This window comes from Phyllobates terribilis, unplaced genomic scaffold, assembly GCF_046119375.1.
Source record: "Phyllobates terribilis strain yellow unplaced genomic scaffold, ASM4611937v1 Scaffold_3__8_contigs__length_932513732, whole genome shotgun sequence".
NCBI lineage: Eukaryota > Metazoa > Chordata > Amphibia > Anura > Dendrobatidae > Phyllobates > Phyllobates terribilis.
The window spans coordinates 681,705,180-681,725,150 of NW_027362763.1; the positions used below are offsets into that span (position 1 = coordinate 681,705,180).

Here is a 19,971-nt window from a genome sequence, read left to right on the forward strand (position 1 = left end):
TTCTTGCAGTTTATATAATAAATGTAATCATATAGGGATTGTAGGGTTCTTCAATTATACATGGACCCCTAAGCTCACCATGCTCATAGCGCCCCCTGCATCATATTAGAACAGTACGATATAAATAGGCTTGTAGCCATATTGTCATCCCCGCTGCATTGTGACCATAAATAAGAGGTCTCTTTTTCTTACCTTCAGAGATGATATGCAGTTTGCTGCCACTTGCCATAAAGACTGGATTCAGGTCAGATATCGGACTGGCCGTCATGATATTTCCACCAATGGCCTGGAAGAGGAGGAGATGGCAGGTAATTACAGCCTCGGACCTCAAAGTCCATCCACTGTAGTTTGAGAACTATTCTATAGTAGTGTTTATAGACACGGTATTAGTAGATACACTCATATACATACAGAGTCTTTACAGAATATGTATAGGTTGTAATTTCTCCAAAGTCAAGGTCACTGAAGGGGTCCAAGGGCCCCTGTATGGAAACACCAGTACTAAAAATGGCAACTGAATACTATAGGGGCTGGGATTTTGAATAGGGACCTATCTAGGCCTAGTCGTAGTTGGCAGGCTTCTGAATGCAGCTCTGGTTGTGAATGTAGAAGACTGGTCTAAGTTTTGAAAAGTCCAACCAATTGATATTGAGGGATACACATGGAGGAAGTCTTCCTTACAGCCACATTACGGATCTGTTGTCCTGCAAACCACCTCAGCTGCTCCAGCACCGCCCGGAACACTTCTGTCTGATATGGGGGATGGTCTGATACCGCTTTGTGGAGGACGTCGCCAAGGGTGGCCAAACTGCAGGCAGCCCCAAAACGGATCCCTGTGAATGGATGCATTGACTGAATGATGCCGACACAATCATAGGATCAGCTGATCGCTGATTTCCGCATCTCACCTTCTTCAGTCTGCTCAACTGCATTTAATTCTGCAACGCAGCTCGGGGTGATGATCACCGGGTACAACATGTTCTTAAATTTCATTTCAATTCCTAGAAAATGATAATGAGGAATCTTGAAAAAACAATGTCTATATCAGTAAGTATGCAAGTCAAAAGCCAACCTGCTGACAGGGTCTAGGTATAAGGGTTTGTCTACACATCTACATAGATAGGAAACAGGAGCATAGCCTGGAAAACACAAGACATTACTTATCTATCACTGACTCAGGGTCAGGACGAATGCATAGTGACTGCACCAGCAGAATAGTGAGTGCAGCTCTGGAGTATAATACAGGATGTAACTCAGGATCAGTAATGTATGTACACAGTGACTGCACCAGCAGAATAGTGAGTGCAGCTCTGGAGTATAATACAGGATGTAACTCAGGATCAGTAATGTAATGTATGTACACAGTGACTGCACCAGCAGAATAGTGAGTGCAGCTCTGGAGTATAATACAGGATGTAACTCAGGATCAGTAATGTAATGTATGTACACAGTGACTGCACCAGCAGAATAGTGAGTGCAGCTCTGCAGTATAATACAGGATGTAACTCAGGATCAGTAATGTATGTACACAGTGACTGCACCAGCAGAATAGTGAGTGCAGCTCTGGAGTATAATACAAGATGTAACTCAGGATCAGTAATGTAATATATGTACATAGTGACTGCACCAGCAGAATAGTGAGTGCAGCTCTGGAGTATAATACAGGATGTAACTCAGGATCAGTAATGTATGTACACAGTGACTGCACCAGCAGAATAGTGAGTGCAGCTCTGGAGTATAATACAGCATGTAACTCAGGATCAGTACAGGATCAGTAATGTAATGTATGTACACAGTGACTGCACCAGCAGAATAGTGAGTGCAGCTCTGGAGTATAATACAGGATGTAACTCAGGATCAGTAATGTATGTACACAGTGACTGCACCAGCAGAATAGTGAGTGCAGCTCTGGAGTATAATACAGGAGGTAACTCAGGATCAGTAATGTAATGTATGTACACAGTGACTGCACCAACAGAATAGTGAGTGCAGCTCTGGAGTATAATACAGGATGTAACTCAGGATCAGTAATGTAATGTATGTACACAGTGACTGCACCAGCAGAATAGTGAGTGCAGCTCTGCAGTATAATACAGGATGTAACTCAGGATCAGTAATGTATGTACACAGTGACTGCACCAGCAGAATAGTGAGTGCAGCTCTGGAGTATAATACAAGATGTAACTCAGGATCAGTAATGTAATATATGTACATAGTGACTGCACCAGCAGAATAGTGAGTGCAGCTCTGGAGTATAATACAGGATGTAACTCAGGATCAGTAATGTATGTACACAGTGACTGCACCAGCAGAATAGTGAGTGCAGCTCTGGAGTATAATACAGCATGTAACTCAGGATCAGTACAGGATCAGTAATGTAATGTATGTACACAGTGACTGCACCAGCAGAATAGTGAGTGCAGCTCTGGAGTATAATACAGGATGTAACTCAGGATCAGTAATGTATGTACACAGTGACTGCACCAGCAGAATAGTGAGTGCAGCTCTGGAGTATAATACAGAATGTAACTCAGGATCAGTAATGTAATATATGTACACAGTGACTGCACCAGCAGAATAGTGAGTGCAGCTTTGGAGTATAATACAGGATGTAACTCAGGATCAGTAATGTAATGTATGTACACAGTGATTGCACCAGCAGAATAGTGAGTGCAGCACTGGAGTATAATACAGGATGTAACTCAGGATCAGTACAGGACCAGTAATGTAATGTATGTACACAGTGACTGCACCAGCAGAATAGTGAGTGCAGCTCTGGAGTATAATACAGGATGTAACTCAGGATCAGTAATGTAATGTATGTACACAGTGACTGCACCAGCAGAATAGTGAGTGCAGCTCTGGAGTATAATACAGGATGTAACTCAGGATCAGTACAGGATCAGTAATGTAATGTATGTACACAGTGACTGCACCAGCAGAATAGTGAGTGCAGCTCTGGAGTATAATACAGGATGTAACTCAGGATCAGTACAGGATCAGTAATGTAAAGTATGTACACAGTGACTGCACCAGCAGAATAGTGAGTGCAGCTCTGGAGTATAATACAGGATGTAACTCAGGATCAGTAATGTAATGTATGTACACAGTGATTGCACCAGCAGAATAGTGAGTGCAGCTCTGGAGTATAATACAGGATGTAACTCAGGATCAGTAATGTAATGTATGTACACAGTGATTGCACCAGCAGAATAATGAGTGCAACTCTGGAGTATAATACAGGATGTAACTCAGGATCAGTAATGTAATGTATGTATACACTTAGTCCACCAGCAGAATAGTGAGTGCAGCTCTGGAGTATAATACAGGATGTAACTCAGGATCAGTAATGTAATATATGTACACAGTGACTGCACCAGCAGAATAGTGAGTGCAGCTCTGGAGTATAATACAGGATATAACTCAGGATCAGTAATGTAATGTATGTATACACTTAGTCCACCAGCAGAATAGTGAGTGCAGCTCTGGAGTATAATACAGGATGTAACTCAGGATCAGTAATGTAATATATGTACACAGTGACTGTACCAGCAGAATAGTGAGCGCAGCTCTGGGGTATAATACAGGATGGAACTCAGGATCAGTAATGTAATGTATGTATACACTTAGTCCACCAGCAGAATAGTGAGTGCAGCTCTGGAGTATAATACAGGATGTAACTCAGGATCAGTAATGTAATATATGTACACAGTGACTGCACCAGCAGAATAGTGAGTGCAACTCTGGAGTATAATACAGGATGTAACTCAGGATCAGTAATGTAATGTATGTATACACTTAGTCCACCAGCAGAATAGTGAGTGCAGCTCTGGAGTATAATACAGGATGTAACTCAGGATCAGTAATGTAATGTATGTACACAGTGACTGCACCAGCAGAATAGTGAGTGCAGCTCTGGAGTATAATACAGGATGTAACTCAGGATCAGTAATGTAATATATGTACACAGTGACTGCACCAGCAGAATAGTGAATGCAGTTCTGGAGTATAATACAGGATGTAACTCAGGATCAGTAATGTAATGTATGTACAGTGACTCCACCAGCAGAATAGTGAGTGCAGCTCTGGGGTATAATACAGGATGTAACTCAGGATCAGTACAGAATAAGTAATATAATGAATATACTAATGACACAACTTTACCCAAGGAGGAGTATTTTTTTTCTGTGCTCATTTTAGCCCCCAGATAAATTTTGACTTTAACAAATTCTCTGAGAACATTAAATTGCTTCCTATCTCATACATATATTGATTTACAGCGGTTCCTTATATAGGTATATTGATCACATCGTCTCATTCCTCACCTACTTCGGTGTTCCCCACCACAAGTTTAGCATCAGGATACTGAGCCTTTAGATTCAGTAGCTCTTTGAGGTTGGACGGCTGATACCAGGTGACATCTTCCCCTTTAAATACCATCTGCTTTTGACATGTGCCCCGATGCAGCTGTAAAGTATATGACAACAGCTCGTTATTGTGGTGGTGCAGCTTATAAAGCACATAGGCCCCAAGTCATCATTGCTTTTTCTCTACTTTTCCGGGGTAATTTGCTCTTTTTTAGAGGCTTTAATATTTGCGACTTATTCTCTATACGTTTTGCTCCAGTTTTTAAGTTGCATTTTTAGGACAAGTAAGAGACTTTTTAGAAGTTTATTTATTTTTTTACTTTTGGTGGTGAAAAGTCACAAAAATTGGTTAAAGACAAAAAAAAAAACAATTTTGATGAGTTTGACACAAAAACCATCAGTGAATACTACAAGACAAAAAAAGTGAAAAATTACTTAAAGAAACTGCAAATGATGGATCGGAGCCATATTACACACGGTGGAGGCCCATGGCTGGAATACACTATTGTGCAATGGTAGCAGGTGACTTGTGGTACAATTTCTAGATTGTCAAACCTCAATTTGAGCAGGTCAGATTGTGATGGATGGAAAAGGATTAGGGACACCAGCGGATCACAAACTTATTCTAAGCATCTAGTGTCAGTAAGCTGCTGCAAAGCCGAGGAAGGAAGTATAAAAGGTAAGTATCTTCAAGATGAAAATATAATTATGCTTCGATATTTAATAAATTTACTATGTATAAATCTATACAAGATTGATACAAAGTAAGAAACTTGTAGCACAGGTGGTGCACCTACCAGTAACTCTGGAGGGAAGATCGGTTCTTGTGTTGGATCCAAAGGGCTGAAGTCTGATGGGTCAAATAAAGTAGAAGATGATGGTGTCTATAAGAAATACAAGATATGATCTAGAAGCTGCATTCTCCACCGTAGATCCCATGTCTACAAGATATTCACGGCCCACTAGAGGGCGTTCAGGACACCCAAACACTCTCATGACAGTAGGGTTAGGGCCAGTAGTTCCTCTGAGGTCTAGCAGTAGATAACCAGGAGGGTAGTTTTTCTAGTTTTTCTCTCGATCACAGCAATGGATTAATCAATATTACCAGCATGAAGAGCTCTAACCCTCCCCCTCTACCCCAATTCCTAAAGTGGAGAACCACATCTGAAGTTGATGGTTCTCTGTACTGCTGGGGTCTTTCATTTTTTTAGTTACTTATTTCCAAATAACTTATTAGTCCATGTAAATGTTACTGTATCTTCCAAAAGTATTAACTTCACCCTATAATGTCAACAGGCTTGTCTGGTTCACAAATGACAGTAAAGAGTAAAGGTGCTGGAGATAATCCTGCTGGTTCTAATTGTCAGTAGGGATGAGCGGAGCCGTGGAAGTTCGGGTTCTGGTACCCGACCAGAACTTTAGTCCAAAGTTCGGATCGGGTACTAGAAAGGTACCCAAACCTGAACCTGAACCCAAACACCATTGAAACCAATAGGTACCAGAACTTTGGATCTGGAAAAATCTCTCTCTCTCGTCCCCGGACTTTCCCTGGAACTTCTTGCTGGAGAAGTCTGTGTTCAGAGTTTAGCACCGGACATGAAGTGTCCAGTAGAAAACCCCTAACGTTTAAGTTTGGGTTCGCACCCTTCAGGACTAGGGGTGGTATATAGCTATGGGGTGTAGCTTAACAACCTTTGAATTCTAGAAAAGAGGGGAGAGACTCCTGCTGCAGCTCGTGTCTCTAAAGCCAGACATATGACAATGCAGATGAGGGCAGGGGCATAGCTGATCTCCTGCCACACACAGAATACATTTATTTTTTATATTTCTCAGTTTAAAGTGTAATATAAAACAGAATAGGATCAAAGAAAAAGAGAAGATTAAGGGAAGAATTGCTGAGATTATTTTTTTCTGTGCATGTTCTATAATAGGACCAGGCACAAAATAGGATTTCTCCACTGTACGGCACTGTGGTTGGTGTAACGCTTATAAATGGTATATTGGTACTATAAACAGTGGCTACTGCTTGCACTGGTATTTGTGTATAGTTTTGCTATTTGCGCACAGCATGGAACTATTAATTGTAAACTGTATGACAATGTTATTTCAGAAGTGTATGACATTACTATTTTGTTGATGTATGGTACTTTTATTTGTGCACTGTATGGAATTATTCTTTGGGAACTGTATGGTATTGTTATTGAGCCCTATATGGCACAGTTATTTAGATTTTTGAGCACTGTACTATTATTTATGCAGTATATGGCATTACTTTATGTGCAGCGTATGGCATTGTAATTTGGACATTGTATGTAATGGTAATTTTCTTGAGCACTGTATAGTATCATTAGTAATAATAATAGTTTATAATAATAATAGTTTTTATTTTTATAGCGCCAACATATTCCGCAGCACTTTACAAATTTTAGGGGGGACATATACAAACAATACAGAATAAGCATATCTCATATCGAAAGGAGTGAGGGCCCTGCTCGCAAGCTTACAGTCTATGAGGAAGTGGGGGAGACACAAAAGGTAAAAAGTACATATATTGTATAACATAGTAACATAGTAACGTAGGTTGAATAAAGACCTAGGTCCAGCAAGTTCAACCTTTCACCCCCAATTGTACTCCCTACACTAACACTACACTAACTTACTGGGATTTGGCCTTACAAATGTATTATTACCATTTTAATTATTACTGCACTATTACAATTACAAATGAACCAATTTATAATTTTTTAATTAGTTTTATTTTTTGTATTACTCTTATGGTATTACTAAAATCCCTGTACCTAAATCTGTTGATCCAGAAGAAGACAAAAAACTCAGGACACATTCAGCCAATTGGCATCACGGGGAAAATTCCTTCTTGATCCCGAGAAAGGCGATCAGTCCTAGGACCCGAGATCAAATGTACTACTATAGCTGTAACATTTTTGTCTAATTTAACTGTAGCCCACAATGTTATGTGTATAGAGGAAATCATCCAGCTCTTTTTTGAAAGCTGTTATAGTGTCTGCCATCACTACCTCTTGTGGTCGGCATTCCACAGTCCGACTGCTCTGACTGTAAAGAACCCTTTCCTGTTTAGCTGCTGGAATCGCCTTTCTTCCACCTGTAATGAGCACCCCCTGGTCCTTACTATGGTTTTTGGAAGGAATAAGTCATGTGCTGTCCTTTGTACTGACCACACATATATTTATACATGTAAATGAGATCCCCTCTGAGGCGTCGTTAATCTAAGCTAAACAAGCTCAACTTTTCCAACCTCTCATCATATGAGAGGTCTCCATCCCGTGTAATAGAGGAGAGGCCTCCATCCCGTGTAATATAAGACAGGCCTCCATCCCGTGTAATAGAGGAGAGGCCTCCATCCCGTGTAATATAAGACAGGCCTCCATCCCGTGTAATAGAGGAGAGGCCTCCATCCCGTGTAATATAAGACAGACCTCCATCCCGTGTAATAGAGGAGAGGCCTCCATCCCGTGTAATGTAGGAGAGGCCTCCATCCCATGTAATATAGGAGAGGCCTCCATCCCATGTAATAATCTAGTTGCTGCCTTTGAACTGGCTCTAACTTCGGAATATCCTTTTTAAAATATGGAACCCAAAACTGGATCCCATATTCCAGATGTGGCCTCACCAGTGATTTATAAAGGGGTAACAGTACATTGGGATCACGAGATTTTATCTCTCTTTTTATACACCCTAAAATCTTGTTTGCTTTTGCGGCTGCTGCCTGACATTGAGTACTGCTGCTCAGCTTACTTGTAACCAGAATCCCCCGTCCTTCTCCTGTTCTGTGGTCCCGAGTATACTCCCATCTAATATATATGTAGCAATAGGATTACTCCGTCCTAGGTGCATTACTCTGCATTTATCTACATTAAACCTCATCGGCCAAGTGTTTGCCCATTCTGTCTCTTATCCAGATCGTTCTGCAATATCGTAATGTCAAGATCAGATTTTATTATCCTACATAGTTTGGTTTCGTTGGCAAAAACTGACAATTAACTCACAATCCCATGCCTCAGGTCATTAATAAAGAGGTTAAAGAGAATCGGTCCTAGCACATATCCCTGCGGTCCCCACTACTCCCGGCACAGATCCCTGCGGCCCCCACTGCTCCCAGTACAGATCCATGCGGTTCCCACTGCTCCCAGTACAGATCCCTGCGGCCCCCATTGCTCCCAGTACAGATCCCTGCGGGCCCCACTGCTCCCATTACAGATCCCTGCGGTCCCCACTGCTCCCAGTACAGATCCCTGCAGGCCCCACTGCTCCCAGTACAGATCCCTGCGGCCCCCACTGCTCCCAGTACAGATCCCTGCGGTCCCCACTGCTCCCAGTACAGATCCCTGCGGTCCCCACCGCTCCCAGTACAGATCCCTGCAGTCCCCACTGCTCCCAGTACAGATCCCTACGGTCCCCACTGCTCCCAGTACAGATCCCTGCGCTCCCCACTGCTCCCATTACAGATCCCTGCGGTCCCCACTGCTCCCAGTACAGATCCCTGCGGGCCCCACGGCTCCCAGTACAGATCCCTGCGGCCCCCACTGCTCCCAGTACAGATCCCTGCGGTCCCCACTGCTCCCGGCACAGATCCCTGCGGGCCCCACTGCTCCCAGTACAGATTCCTGTGGCCCCCACTGCTCCCAGTACAGATCCCTGCGGTCCCCACTGCTCCCGGCACAGATCCCTGTGGTCCCCATTGCTCCCAGTACAGATCCCTGCGGTCCCCACTGCTCCTAGTACAGATCCCTGCAGTCCCCACTGCTTCCAGTACAGATCCCTGCGGTCCCCACTGCTCCCAGTACAGATCCCTGCGGTCCCCACTGCTCCCGGCACAGATCCCTGCGGGCCCCACTGCTCCCAGTACAGATCCCTGCGATCCCCACTGCTCCCAGTACAGATCCCTGCTGTTCCCACTGCTCCTAGTACAGATGCCTGCGGTCCCCACTGCTGACTATATCCCATTTAGAGAATGTACCATTTATGATGCCTCTTTGTTTCCTGTCATTTAGACAGTTCCTTACCCATCTGCATATAGTTCCCCAAGTCCCGGCTTCTGGAGCTTCAGTATAAGGCTGCTATGTGGTACAGTATTAAATGCCTTTGCAAAGTCCAGATAAATCTCATCAGCCTCATCAACAACATCCAGATTTGCACTTACCTCCTCATAGAACCCAAGATGTTGGTTAGACACGTCTTATCCTTCATGAATCTGTGCTGATTATCATTTATTATATTATTCTCTGCATTATAACTCTGCAGGTTATTTATGCAGCAAATGGTATTACTGTATGTGCAGTGTATGGCATTGTTATTTGCACATTGTATGTAACTAATTTTTTTGAGCACTGTATAGCACTATTATTTATGTAGTGTATGTGCTATTGTTTTTTCGGCACTCTATAGCACTATTATTAATGTAGTGTATGTGCTATTGTTTTTTGAGCACTCTATAGCACTATAATTTATGCAGTGTATGTGCTATTGTTGTTTGGGCACTGTATAGCACTATTATTTATGCAGTATATGTGCTATTGTTTTTTGAGCACTGTATAGCACTATTTATGCAGTATATGTGCTATTGGTTTTTGGGCACTCTATAGCACTATTATTTATGCAGTATATGTGCTATTGGTTTTTGAGCACTGTATAGCACTATTATTTCTGTAGTGTATGTACTATTGTTTTTTGTGAACTGTATAGCACTATTATTGATGCAGTATATGTGTATTGGTTTTTGAGCACTGTATAGCACTATTATTTATGCAGTATATGAGCTATTGTTTTTTGAGCACTCTATAACACTATTATTTATGTAGTGTATGTGCTATTGTTTTTTGGGCACTGTATAGCACTATTATTTATCCAGTATATGTGCTATTGTTTTTTGGGCACTGTATAGCACTATTATTTATGTAGTGTATGTGCTATTGTTTTTTGGGCACTGCATGGCACTATTATTTATGCAGCAAATGTGCTATTGTTTTTTGGGCACTGTTCAGCACTATTATTTATGCAGCATATGTGCTATTGTTTTTTGAGCACTGTATAGCACTATTATTTATGCAGCAAATGTGCTATTGTTTTTTGGGCACTGTATAGCACTATTATTTATGCAGTATATGTGCTATTGGTTTTTGAGCACTGTATAGCAGTATTATTTATGTAGTGTATGTACTATTGTTTTTGGCCACTGTATAGCACTATTATTTATGCAGTATATGTGCTATTGTTTTTTGAGCGCTGTATAGCACTATTATTTATGTAGCGTATGTGCTACTGTTTTTTTGAGCACTGTATTGATCTATTATTTTGGCACTGATATTTGGAGAGTGCATAGCATTGATATCGGGCATTATGTAGCACTATTATTTGGGCACTGCTTGCCAGGTATATGGGCAGTTTATGGCACTGTTATTTGTTTCCTATAACACAATGTAACACAGTGTCTATGTCTTACCTTGTTTTCCTCTTTTCCATCCATACAGCAGCCATTCTCCGTTTTTATGCCACAACATCCATCCTGAGAATATAATGGTGTGGCACTGGTATTTGAGCACTGTATGGCACTATTTTATGACCCTGTTTTTGGGCACTGCGTTGTACTGTTATTTCAGCACTGATATAGGACACCTTATGGCATTGCTATTTGGGCACTATATGGCACTACTACCTGGGCATTGCATGATATTGTTATATGGGTAGTTTATGACACTGTTACAGTATTTGGATACCTCCTGGCACTGTTATTTGGATGCCTCATGGCTCTTTTATTTGCTTCTCATAGCAATAGGTAATACAACATTCTTACCTCGTTTTCCCCTTTTTTATCCACACAACAGTCATTTTCTGTCTTTCTGCCACAACACCCATCCTGAGAATATAAAACTCTGTTATGAAACTCTGGACAGACCTATTTTAAACTTCAGTGCATGTATTTTGGGCTAAAAATCTTTTTTTGCAATAATGTTTCATTAAAATTCTTGCCTCGTTTGCCTTCTTTAGCCTTTGTGCCGCACTGTCTATTGCTGGCGGCAGAATCAGTTAGCTGGGAGTCCTTCAGTGAGCTTATTGTGAGAGGGATTTAATAACTCTTTTTTTCTGCCTTTTTCGGAACTCCTCAGTTCTTTTGAAAGTTGAGCTAAACTTTGATATAAAAAAAAAAGTTGCAAATTCTCTGGGCAGAATGGGCTCACTTATGCATTCTCAGTAAACTCATTCTGCAACCAGCAAAGAGCCTGTAAAAGCCAAAGTGTACAACATTTTTAATAAAGACCAATTGCAAACATGTTTTTTAGCCCAAAATATAAACAAAAATTGCAAGGTGTCATCTATATGTTTTAACTAAAGGGAAGAGGCTCAGTTTTGGTGCCAGGAAGGGAGGGAGTTTTCTGCTAACTCCCAGTGAATGACAAACATACTAAACTTTGCCCCCGTTCCCAAATCTATTGATCAAGACGGTAGCCTCAAAGGAGAGATGATAAAATGAAAGCCTCTGGGAAAATGTAGAATCCTTTAGGGATTGTTTTATTGCCATTTTTATCAGAGTAGCATCGAGGATGATGAGAGTAGTCTGAAGTACGTGACCAAATATTTCCTGCAGACAATGACCGGGGTACTCACTTTTGCAAATGTCCTGAATCCCTGCAGAATAGGTCGATATCCCGTACAGCGGCACAGATTCCCTGTTGTGGGGACGGTCAGACATTAGATCCTGTTCTGGTTTATGACTAATGTGAATGAGTTTGTATCCAGTCGCATGTTAAAGGGTTAAAAAATAAATCACTTTTGCTTCCTTCCAGAAACAGTGTCACACCTGTCCACAGATTGCAGACTGATACTGTAGCTGGTTCCAGTGAAGTAAACTAAGCTGAGCTGCAATACCTCCCATAGCCTGTGGACATGAGTGGCGCTGTTTGCTTTGTAAGAAAGCTGTCCTGATTTTGTAATCCTAGAAACCCCCTTTAAGAAGTTATCTAATCTTATGCACATAAAGCCGACTTATTGTATAAGGCTATTTAATAGAGTTTGTGCTTCGATTCCTCACTGTTTCAAGATCTCTGCTACATCATGAGACTGCCCCGTCCTCATTAACATCATATAAATGTACAGGGGACTGTCCCCCTACCGATCAGCACATTTATCTCCTGAAATACTCTGTGCTGCTATTGCAAGTCTCACAATATCGGTCATCATGTCACCTTGGAAGGCGTCTTCTATCTCCTCCATGCTGGGCTGCGGTGTGCTGCGCAGTAAGGCGTACAGAGACATGACAATCCCGGGCGTGCAGAACCCACACTGTGAGCCGTGACTCTTCGCTATTCTTTCCTGCAATTGGGAAAATAAGTCAGAAAATTCTGACCACGGCTACTAAGTCTCCCGAATGGCTACAGTGGCTTCCAACCAGTCATGTGACAGTTATTGCCAGATGTCTGCCACAGCGTTTACATGGCGGCCAAACATCCATGTCATAGTCACAAGAATCACATCCCGAATTTTGGCAATTTTACCATAATTGTGAGATTAAAAAATCACCCTCTACTCTCAGTCTGATGCCCCGTGAGCCATTCCTCAGTCACAAGCCCCGGTGACATGTGACACTGACGGTGCGGGGCTCCAAAGCTGCGGGCTGCAGTGCAGAAGGGGTTAAATGCCGTGTTCTGAGCACTCTGGGGGGCTGATGCTGACAGTTGTGGGGGAACCATAGACAGTAGCTGAAAACAGTGTCTAAAGCTCCTCCTCAGACTATTAAGCTGTCTCTTATGGGGTCACTGCGGTGTTTTTATTATGTGACTGTCTATTATGGGGTAACTGCGTAACTGTGGCTGTCACTAATATGGGGTCACTGCGGTGTCTTTATTATATGATCGCAGTAGATGTCATTATTGTGGGGTCACTGTGGTTTTCATTATTATGGGGTCACTGTATATTTCAATCTTGTGGGGTCGCGTTTGCTGTCAATATTATGGAGTTATAGTAGATGTCATTATTATGGGGTCACTGTTTTCTTATTATGGTGTCACTTGGTTTATCTTTACTCCAGTTGTCATTATTATCGGGTCATTGTAACTGATATTATTGTGGAGTCACTGTAGATGTCATTATTTTGGGGTCACAGTGGCTCTATATTAAGGGGTCACTATGGCTGTCTTTATTATGGGGCCACTTTATACCTATCATGGTATAATGATGATTTTCCTTATTATGTATGGCAGCAATGGCGTGCTCCAGCACCGCACCCTCTTCGCTGTATGCTCGATCCCAAAATGAGGACATATAGTAGATTGGGGATATATTGCAGACAAATCTTTCCAATGATTTCAGGCTTTCTTCTCACCTGAATGGGGTGCAGCCTTGTTTTCGTGCTGCCGATCCCTTCCACCGTGGTGACGGCCGCACAGTTCAGAGAACAGATGGGAGCGAGGCAGGCGTTCACTGCGTAGTGTCTACGATGCATGGGGTATAGGATGTCACCGTTAAACAGAATATTTGTCATAGAAGGATGACTATTTTTAATATTGTAATACTGTTTTAAGGCTTTCCCCCATGCTTTACACTGCAGCTCCACTCAAGCATGTGTAGCGCCCCGAGGGTTCGGCCGCTACAGGGGTATTGCACCTCTGCCAGAAGTGTGGTATTCCACTCCCGGGTAAGGATGGAGTATGGACCAGGGCTCAGTTAGCTGCATGCATCACACACACCCCATTTCCGGGGGACAGCTCAACGGTGCTCCCATTTATACAGTAATGCAGGCACGATAGACCATGTCCCTGGCTGGAGTGGGGAGGGGGGAGGAAAACCCAGTGATGTAGGAGCAGAAGGGGACAGTTTCTGAGCATAGGTAGGAGCTCATTGGGTGCTAGTCACCTGAGCTCACACTCAGAGGGGAGGTATAAAAGGTGGGCACCATCTTAGGACAGAGGTCAGTCAAGTCAAGTCAGTACAGAGGAGAAGACAGGGAACGGAGGCTCTGTAGGAGCTCTGCTCAAAGGCAGGCCTAGGGTGAAGGCTGGAGCCTGGGAGGAGAAGGAGAAGTAGGCCTGGAGAAGAGGCCAAGGGAAGGAGGAGAAGAAGGAACAGGAAAGGAGAAGGAGTGACAGAGAAACAGAAGGGCTCAGAAACAAGAAGGCAGAGGGGACCCTAAGGACCAACGTGAAATCGGGTGATGGGTCAGGCAAGAAAAGGGTACCGGATCCCAAATTGGTGGAGGTAAATTATCCCTCAGGCAAGAACCGCAGGTCGTGATCATCACTTGGTGCGACCCCCTGCTAAACCTTGCTAGGAAGGCACCATATAGGATAGCGGGAAACGGGGCCCACGTTTACCCACATAGAGCCAGAGGAAGGATAGAAGGGAGTCCTGTGCCATACCCCTGAATTGCCTGGGGGTTGACCGAGCCCCTCACCTGGTGGACGCAGCACGGCTTGGGCAGTCACTACCTGTACAGAAGTGGCTTGGAGTATACGAATTGTGAGTAAAAGACCCTGGACTGCAACACGTTGTCTTTGTGCTTCTTGCTTCGCCAGCACTAACGGTACTGGGACTCCCTGCACCATCACCCCCACCATCTACCCTCGCTGCCCTGAGGCTACACTCCTCCCGTGGGGAGTCGTACTATTCCCTGCTGCGCCCACAACACCAGCCTCAGCGGTCTGCACTGCAGTGGCGGTTAGCCCTGACCGCAATCCACGGGTGGCGTAGTCGGACATTGCAAAGCACATAGTAGACTACCACTGGTCTGACCACCCTGAGCCACGGGACCGGGTCACCACCACTACTCCCAGCATTGCCCTGAAGCCCGGTCCCGAGTGCCCCACGGCCCAGGGGGCGAGTCACATGCGCACAAGTTCGGGAGAAGGACAGTGCATTGCAACACAACCGTCGCTACAACATGGACCTGGAATAAAATGTGGGATTATTAGCTCTGCCTCCATATTAGGATCTTATGTGAAAGGATACAGGATCTTCTGCTGGAATACGCAGAACCTGGAGATCATCACGGTGCAGGCTCCGCAGCCTCCTTCCCCGCAGCCAAGCTTCGTCCCGTTTAACCCCACTGGGGACGGTGATGTTAAGGTGATAATAAGAGAAATCAGACCCATATAAAAGTATTGGCTCCTTTTATTCTGGAAATATTTAGCTTCCTTTATCAAAGCTGCCTAAAATAAAATAGGCCTTTGTTGCCCCTAGCAACCAATCATAGCTCAGCTTTCATTTCTTAAGCTGCTCTGGTGAAATGAAAGCTGCACTGTGATTGGTTGCTATGGGTAACAAATACAGTCTGTCCAATGTTTACATCTGGCCTTCCTGAGCGCTACAACAGTTGACTATCGGGGGTGCTGGGTGTCAGATCCCCACCGATCTGATACTAATATGTCCTATCAATATCATATAACCAAACTTAACCCCTAGGAAGTAGTGCGTCAATCACTATGTGGAGGGGCTCAAGAGCTGTGCAGGTGCCATTCAAAGCATCCCTCTTTTTCCCCATTTAAATATATATATATATATATATATATATATATATATATATATATATATATAAAAATAAGCATATTTGATATCGCCGCTTCTGTAAACGTCCAAACTATCAAAATGTTAAATTATTTAACCCATAAGGTAAATGCTGTAAAGGAAAAAAATGGCAGAATTGCCATTTTTCGGTCGCCTCACCTCCCCAAAGACAGGCAATAAAACGATCAGCTACTACAAAATGGCATAAGAAAAAATTACAGCTTGACAGCACAAAAAAAAACGAGCCCATCGACAAAAAAATATATGTATTTTATTTCACACATTTCCCTCAAATTTTTAAGCCATTAAAACAATAAAAATTTTAAAAAAAGTTATGGTTCTTGGAAGAAAAAAAATCAAAATTGGACACTGCCCAAAAGGAATAAGGCCCCAAGCAATCAGCGATGATCTGTAGGAAAATTTGTAAGTGTTTCATTTCCCCACAGCACCCCCACAGAAGAAATTATGTATTACATGGTACCCACTGCAATCAACATCAATATAACAGACAAGCCCCGATTGTCTGTTACTTTTTTTTTTTCTTGTGTCCTTCTTTGTGCCAAATTCTTCAAAATGGAGCATGCGCAGGTTGATGAATTTTTGCCCAAAATCAGTATGATTTTTTTTGTCTTTAACCTCTTTTGTACCTTTTTAAAGCAAAAAGTCCCATGATACTTTAAAATGTTGTATGGATTTTGTTCTCTGTTAGAGAACCAGAGATATATCAAAAAGTTGCAAGTTATAAATTAAACTAAAACATCTGGATAAGAAAACACACAGCCAGGAAGGTAAAAACAAAACAAAGCAAGAGAAAGCAAATTAAGGTAAATTTAAAAAAGGCCCAAATTAAATAACAAAAAAGGTGCAAACATAAAAGTCACTATTAGAACCATTTTTTATCTAGAAAAAAAGGCACAAAGATGATGATGATGAATTGGGGCTGCAGATTTTGGGGTCCAGCTCTAGAACAAGAGACGCTCTCTGTAACAAAACTGTTGGCTATCACGTGTGCACTGCAAATTGCATAGTTCTCTCCTATTTGCTTCATATACACTGCTCAAAAAAATAAGGGGAACACTTAAACAGAATATAACTCCAAGTAAATCAAACTTCTGTGCAATCAAACTGTGCACTTAGGAAGCAACACTGATTGACAATCAATTTCACATGCTGTTGTGCAAATGGAATAGACAATATATGGAAATTATTGGCAATTATCAAGACACCCTCAATAAAGGAGTGGTTCTGCAGGTGGGGACCACAGACCACATCTCGGTACCAATGCTTTCTGGCTGATGTTTTGGTCACTTTTGAATGTTGGTTGTGCTTTCACACTCGTGGTAGCATGAGACGGACTCTACAAACCACAGAAGTTGCTCAAGTAGTGCAGCTCATCCAGGATGGCACATCAGTGCGAGCTGTGGCAAGAAGCCTTGCTGTGTCTGTCAGTGTAGTGTCCAGAGGCTGGAGGCGCTACCAGGAGACAGGCCTGTACACCAGGAGGTGTGGAGGGGGTCGTAGGAGGGCAACAACCCAGCAGCAAGACCGCTACCTCCGCCTTTGTGCAAGGAGGAACAGGAGGAGCACTGCCAGAGCCCTGCAAAACGACCTCCAGCAGGCCACAAATGTGCATGTGTCTGCACAAACGGTTAGAAACCGACTCCATGAAGGTGGTATGAGGGCCGATGTCCACAGATGAGGGTTGTGCTCACAGCCCAACACCGTGCAGGACGCTTGGCATTTCCAACGGAACACCAGGATTGGCAAAGTCGCCATTGGCACCCTATGCTCTTCACGGATGAAAGCAGGTTCACACTGAGCACATGTGACAGACGTGACAGAGTCTGGAGACACCGTGGAGAGCGATCTGCTGACTGCAACATCCTTCAGCATGACCAGTTTGGCAGTGGGTCAGTAATGGTGTGGGGTGGCATTTCTTTGGAGGGCCGCACAGCCCTCCATGTGCTCGCCAGAGGTAGCCTGACTGCCATTAGGTACCGAAATGAGATCCTCTGACCCCTTGTGAGACCATATGCTGGTGCGGTTGGCCCTGGGTTCCCCTTAATGCAGGACAATGCCAGACCTCATGTGGCTGGAGTGTGTCAGCAGTTCTTGCAAGATGAAGGCATTGAAGCTATGGATTGGCCCGCCCGTTCCCCAAACCTGAATCCGATTGAGCACATGGGACATCATGTCTCGCTCCATCCACCAACGTCACGTTGCACCACAGACTGTCCAGGAGTTGGCGGATGCTTTAGTCCAGGTCTGGGAGGAGATCCCACAGGAGACCATCCGCAACCTCATCAGGAGCATGCCCAGGCGTTGTAGGGAGGTCATACAGGCACGTGGAGGCCACACACAATACTGAGACTCATTTTAACTTGTTTTAAGGACATAACATCAAAGTTGGATCAGCCTGTAGTGTGTCTTTCCACTTTAATTTTGGGGGTGACTCCAAATCCAGGCCTCCATTGGTTAATAAAGTTGATTTCCATTGATGATTTTTGTGTGATTTTGTTGTCAGCACATTCAACTTTGTACAGAACAAAGTATTCAATGAGAATATTTCATTCATTCAGATCTAGGATGTGCTATTTGAGTGTTCCCTTTATTTTTTTGAGCAGTGTATATGTAAAACCCCGATTATACAGGCAATATGGATACATTTCCTTCGAAGATAAGTTAATAATGTCATTTTAGGATCCGCATTTTTCTCGATAACCTGCAAAAAAAATAAAAAGTAGAAATATGTAAAAAGGCAATATTTCAACAGGTGAGATTTCAAAACTCAAAATTTGCATAAAACAGTGAAACTTTAATAAAAGGGATTGTACACTATGCTATGATGTATATACACCACCTGCTGGTCATATACATGATGACACGGCTACATTAAAGGATGAGGGCATTTTTTTTTCTTACTTAAAGTCCATGTGTTTTGGACTAAAAATAATTTCCTCAGCTGAGATTCATTAAAAATTTTGCAGTGTGTCTTTTACAGGCTCTTTGATTCACTGTTTGAATTCCCCTCTGAATGAGTTAACTGAGAATCCGTCAGTGAGCTTATAGCTCTTTTATCTGTCTTTTTGAGTTTCTCTCAGTTAATTTATGACCACATCAAGCTCCATCTGAACTCTGAAGTGGTCATAAATCAGTTGAGAAGAAAAAAGACACAAAATTCCTTAAAAAAGAACGGACAGACGGATTCTTACTTAAATGGTTTATATCATCTTCTTCCTTCAGGAGTACACAGCTCCCCGGCCTCTCAGCTTCGTGCTTGCTCTATGAGATAGACAGTATGGACTGGCGAGATGGTCGCGCCACTGGTCTGAACTGTGTACTCTCCTATGCTGCTAGAGATTGCAGCTTGACCTCTTCAGCATGGGAGGAGCACAAGGACACTGAAGATGGCTGGATCCAGCAATCCAGCCAGCTCTAGGGCAGCGCTTGCAGGCTCTAAATCATAGAGCTTCCAAGTGCTGCGCTCCTTGCCTAAGAAACTAGCTTCCTTGGATTAGTTACAAAAATAATCTAAAAATTCAAATTACCCTCTTTAAAATTGACGAAATAAAAAAAATCATATACGGTATTGCTGCATTTGTAAATGTCTCATGTATCAAAATATAAAATCAATTAACCTGTAAAACCGTCAAGAGAAAAAAAATGTGGTTTTTCAATCATCATACCTCGCTAAAAAAAGTGCAATAAAAAGCAAACTATCGCATGTACCACAAAATGGCACCAATTAAAAAGTCAACTCCCCGCAACAACAAAAAAACCAAACCTTGACAGAAATCCAGCAACAGAAAAATACGACATGAAAACAAATTTTTCTGTTTAGAAATTTCGGAATTTTTTTTCCCCACTTAAAAACAAAAACAAAAAAACTATACAGTATACAGGTTTGGCATTTCTGTAATTGTACTGACTTGGAGTATAATATTGGCAGATCATTTTTACTTTACAATAAATGCTGTAAAAAAAAGAAAAAAAAAACAATGGTGGAATTGCGTTGTTTTTCTTGACACCATTTTACTGCACTTGGAATATTTTTCACCGTTTTTTTCAGTAC

The 19,971-nt window shown here is 42.7% G+C and overlaps 1 protein-coding gene across 5 annotated transcripts in view; it reads right to left on the reverse strand.

Moving 5' to 3' along the window:
- Positions 1-19,971, reverse strand: part of XDH (xanthine dehydrogenase) — a 196,153-nt gene that overhangs the window by 76,644 nt on the left and 99,538 nt on the right. For 4 of the 5 annotated variants that reach the window (XM_073671820.1, XM_073671821.1, XM_073671823.1 and 1 more), the window contains 12 exons: positions 18,564-18,621; positions 15,345-15,441; positions 13,723-13,831; positions 12,587-12,713; positions 12,009-12,070; positions 11,197-11,259; positions 10,846-10,908; positions 5,165-5,251; positions 4,326-4,467; positions 909-1,001; positions 682-833; positions 193-286 (listed from right to left, as the gene is read on the reverse strand). In XM_073671820.1, the coding sequence (XP_073527921.1) occupies positions 193-286; positions 682-833; positions 909-1,001; positions 4,326-4,467; positions 5,165-5,251; positions 10,846-10,908; positions 11,197-11,259; positions 12,009-12,070; positions 12,587-12,713; positions 13,723-13,831; positions 15,345-15,441; positions 18,564-18,621 (1,147 nt within the window). The remainder of the gene's footprint in view (positions 1-192; positions 287-681; positions 834-908; positions 1,002-4,325; positions 4,468-5,164; positions 5,252-10,845; positions 10,909-11,196; positions 11,260-12,008; positions 12,071-12,586; positions 12,714-13,722; positions 13,832-15,344; positions 15,442-18,563; positions 18,622-19,971) is intronic. The other variant, XM_073671822.1, reaches the window with a different exon arrangement.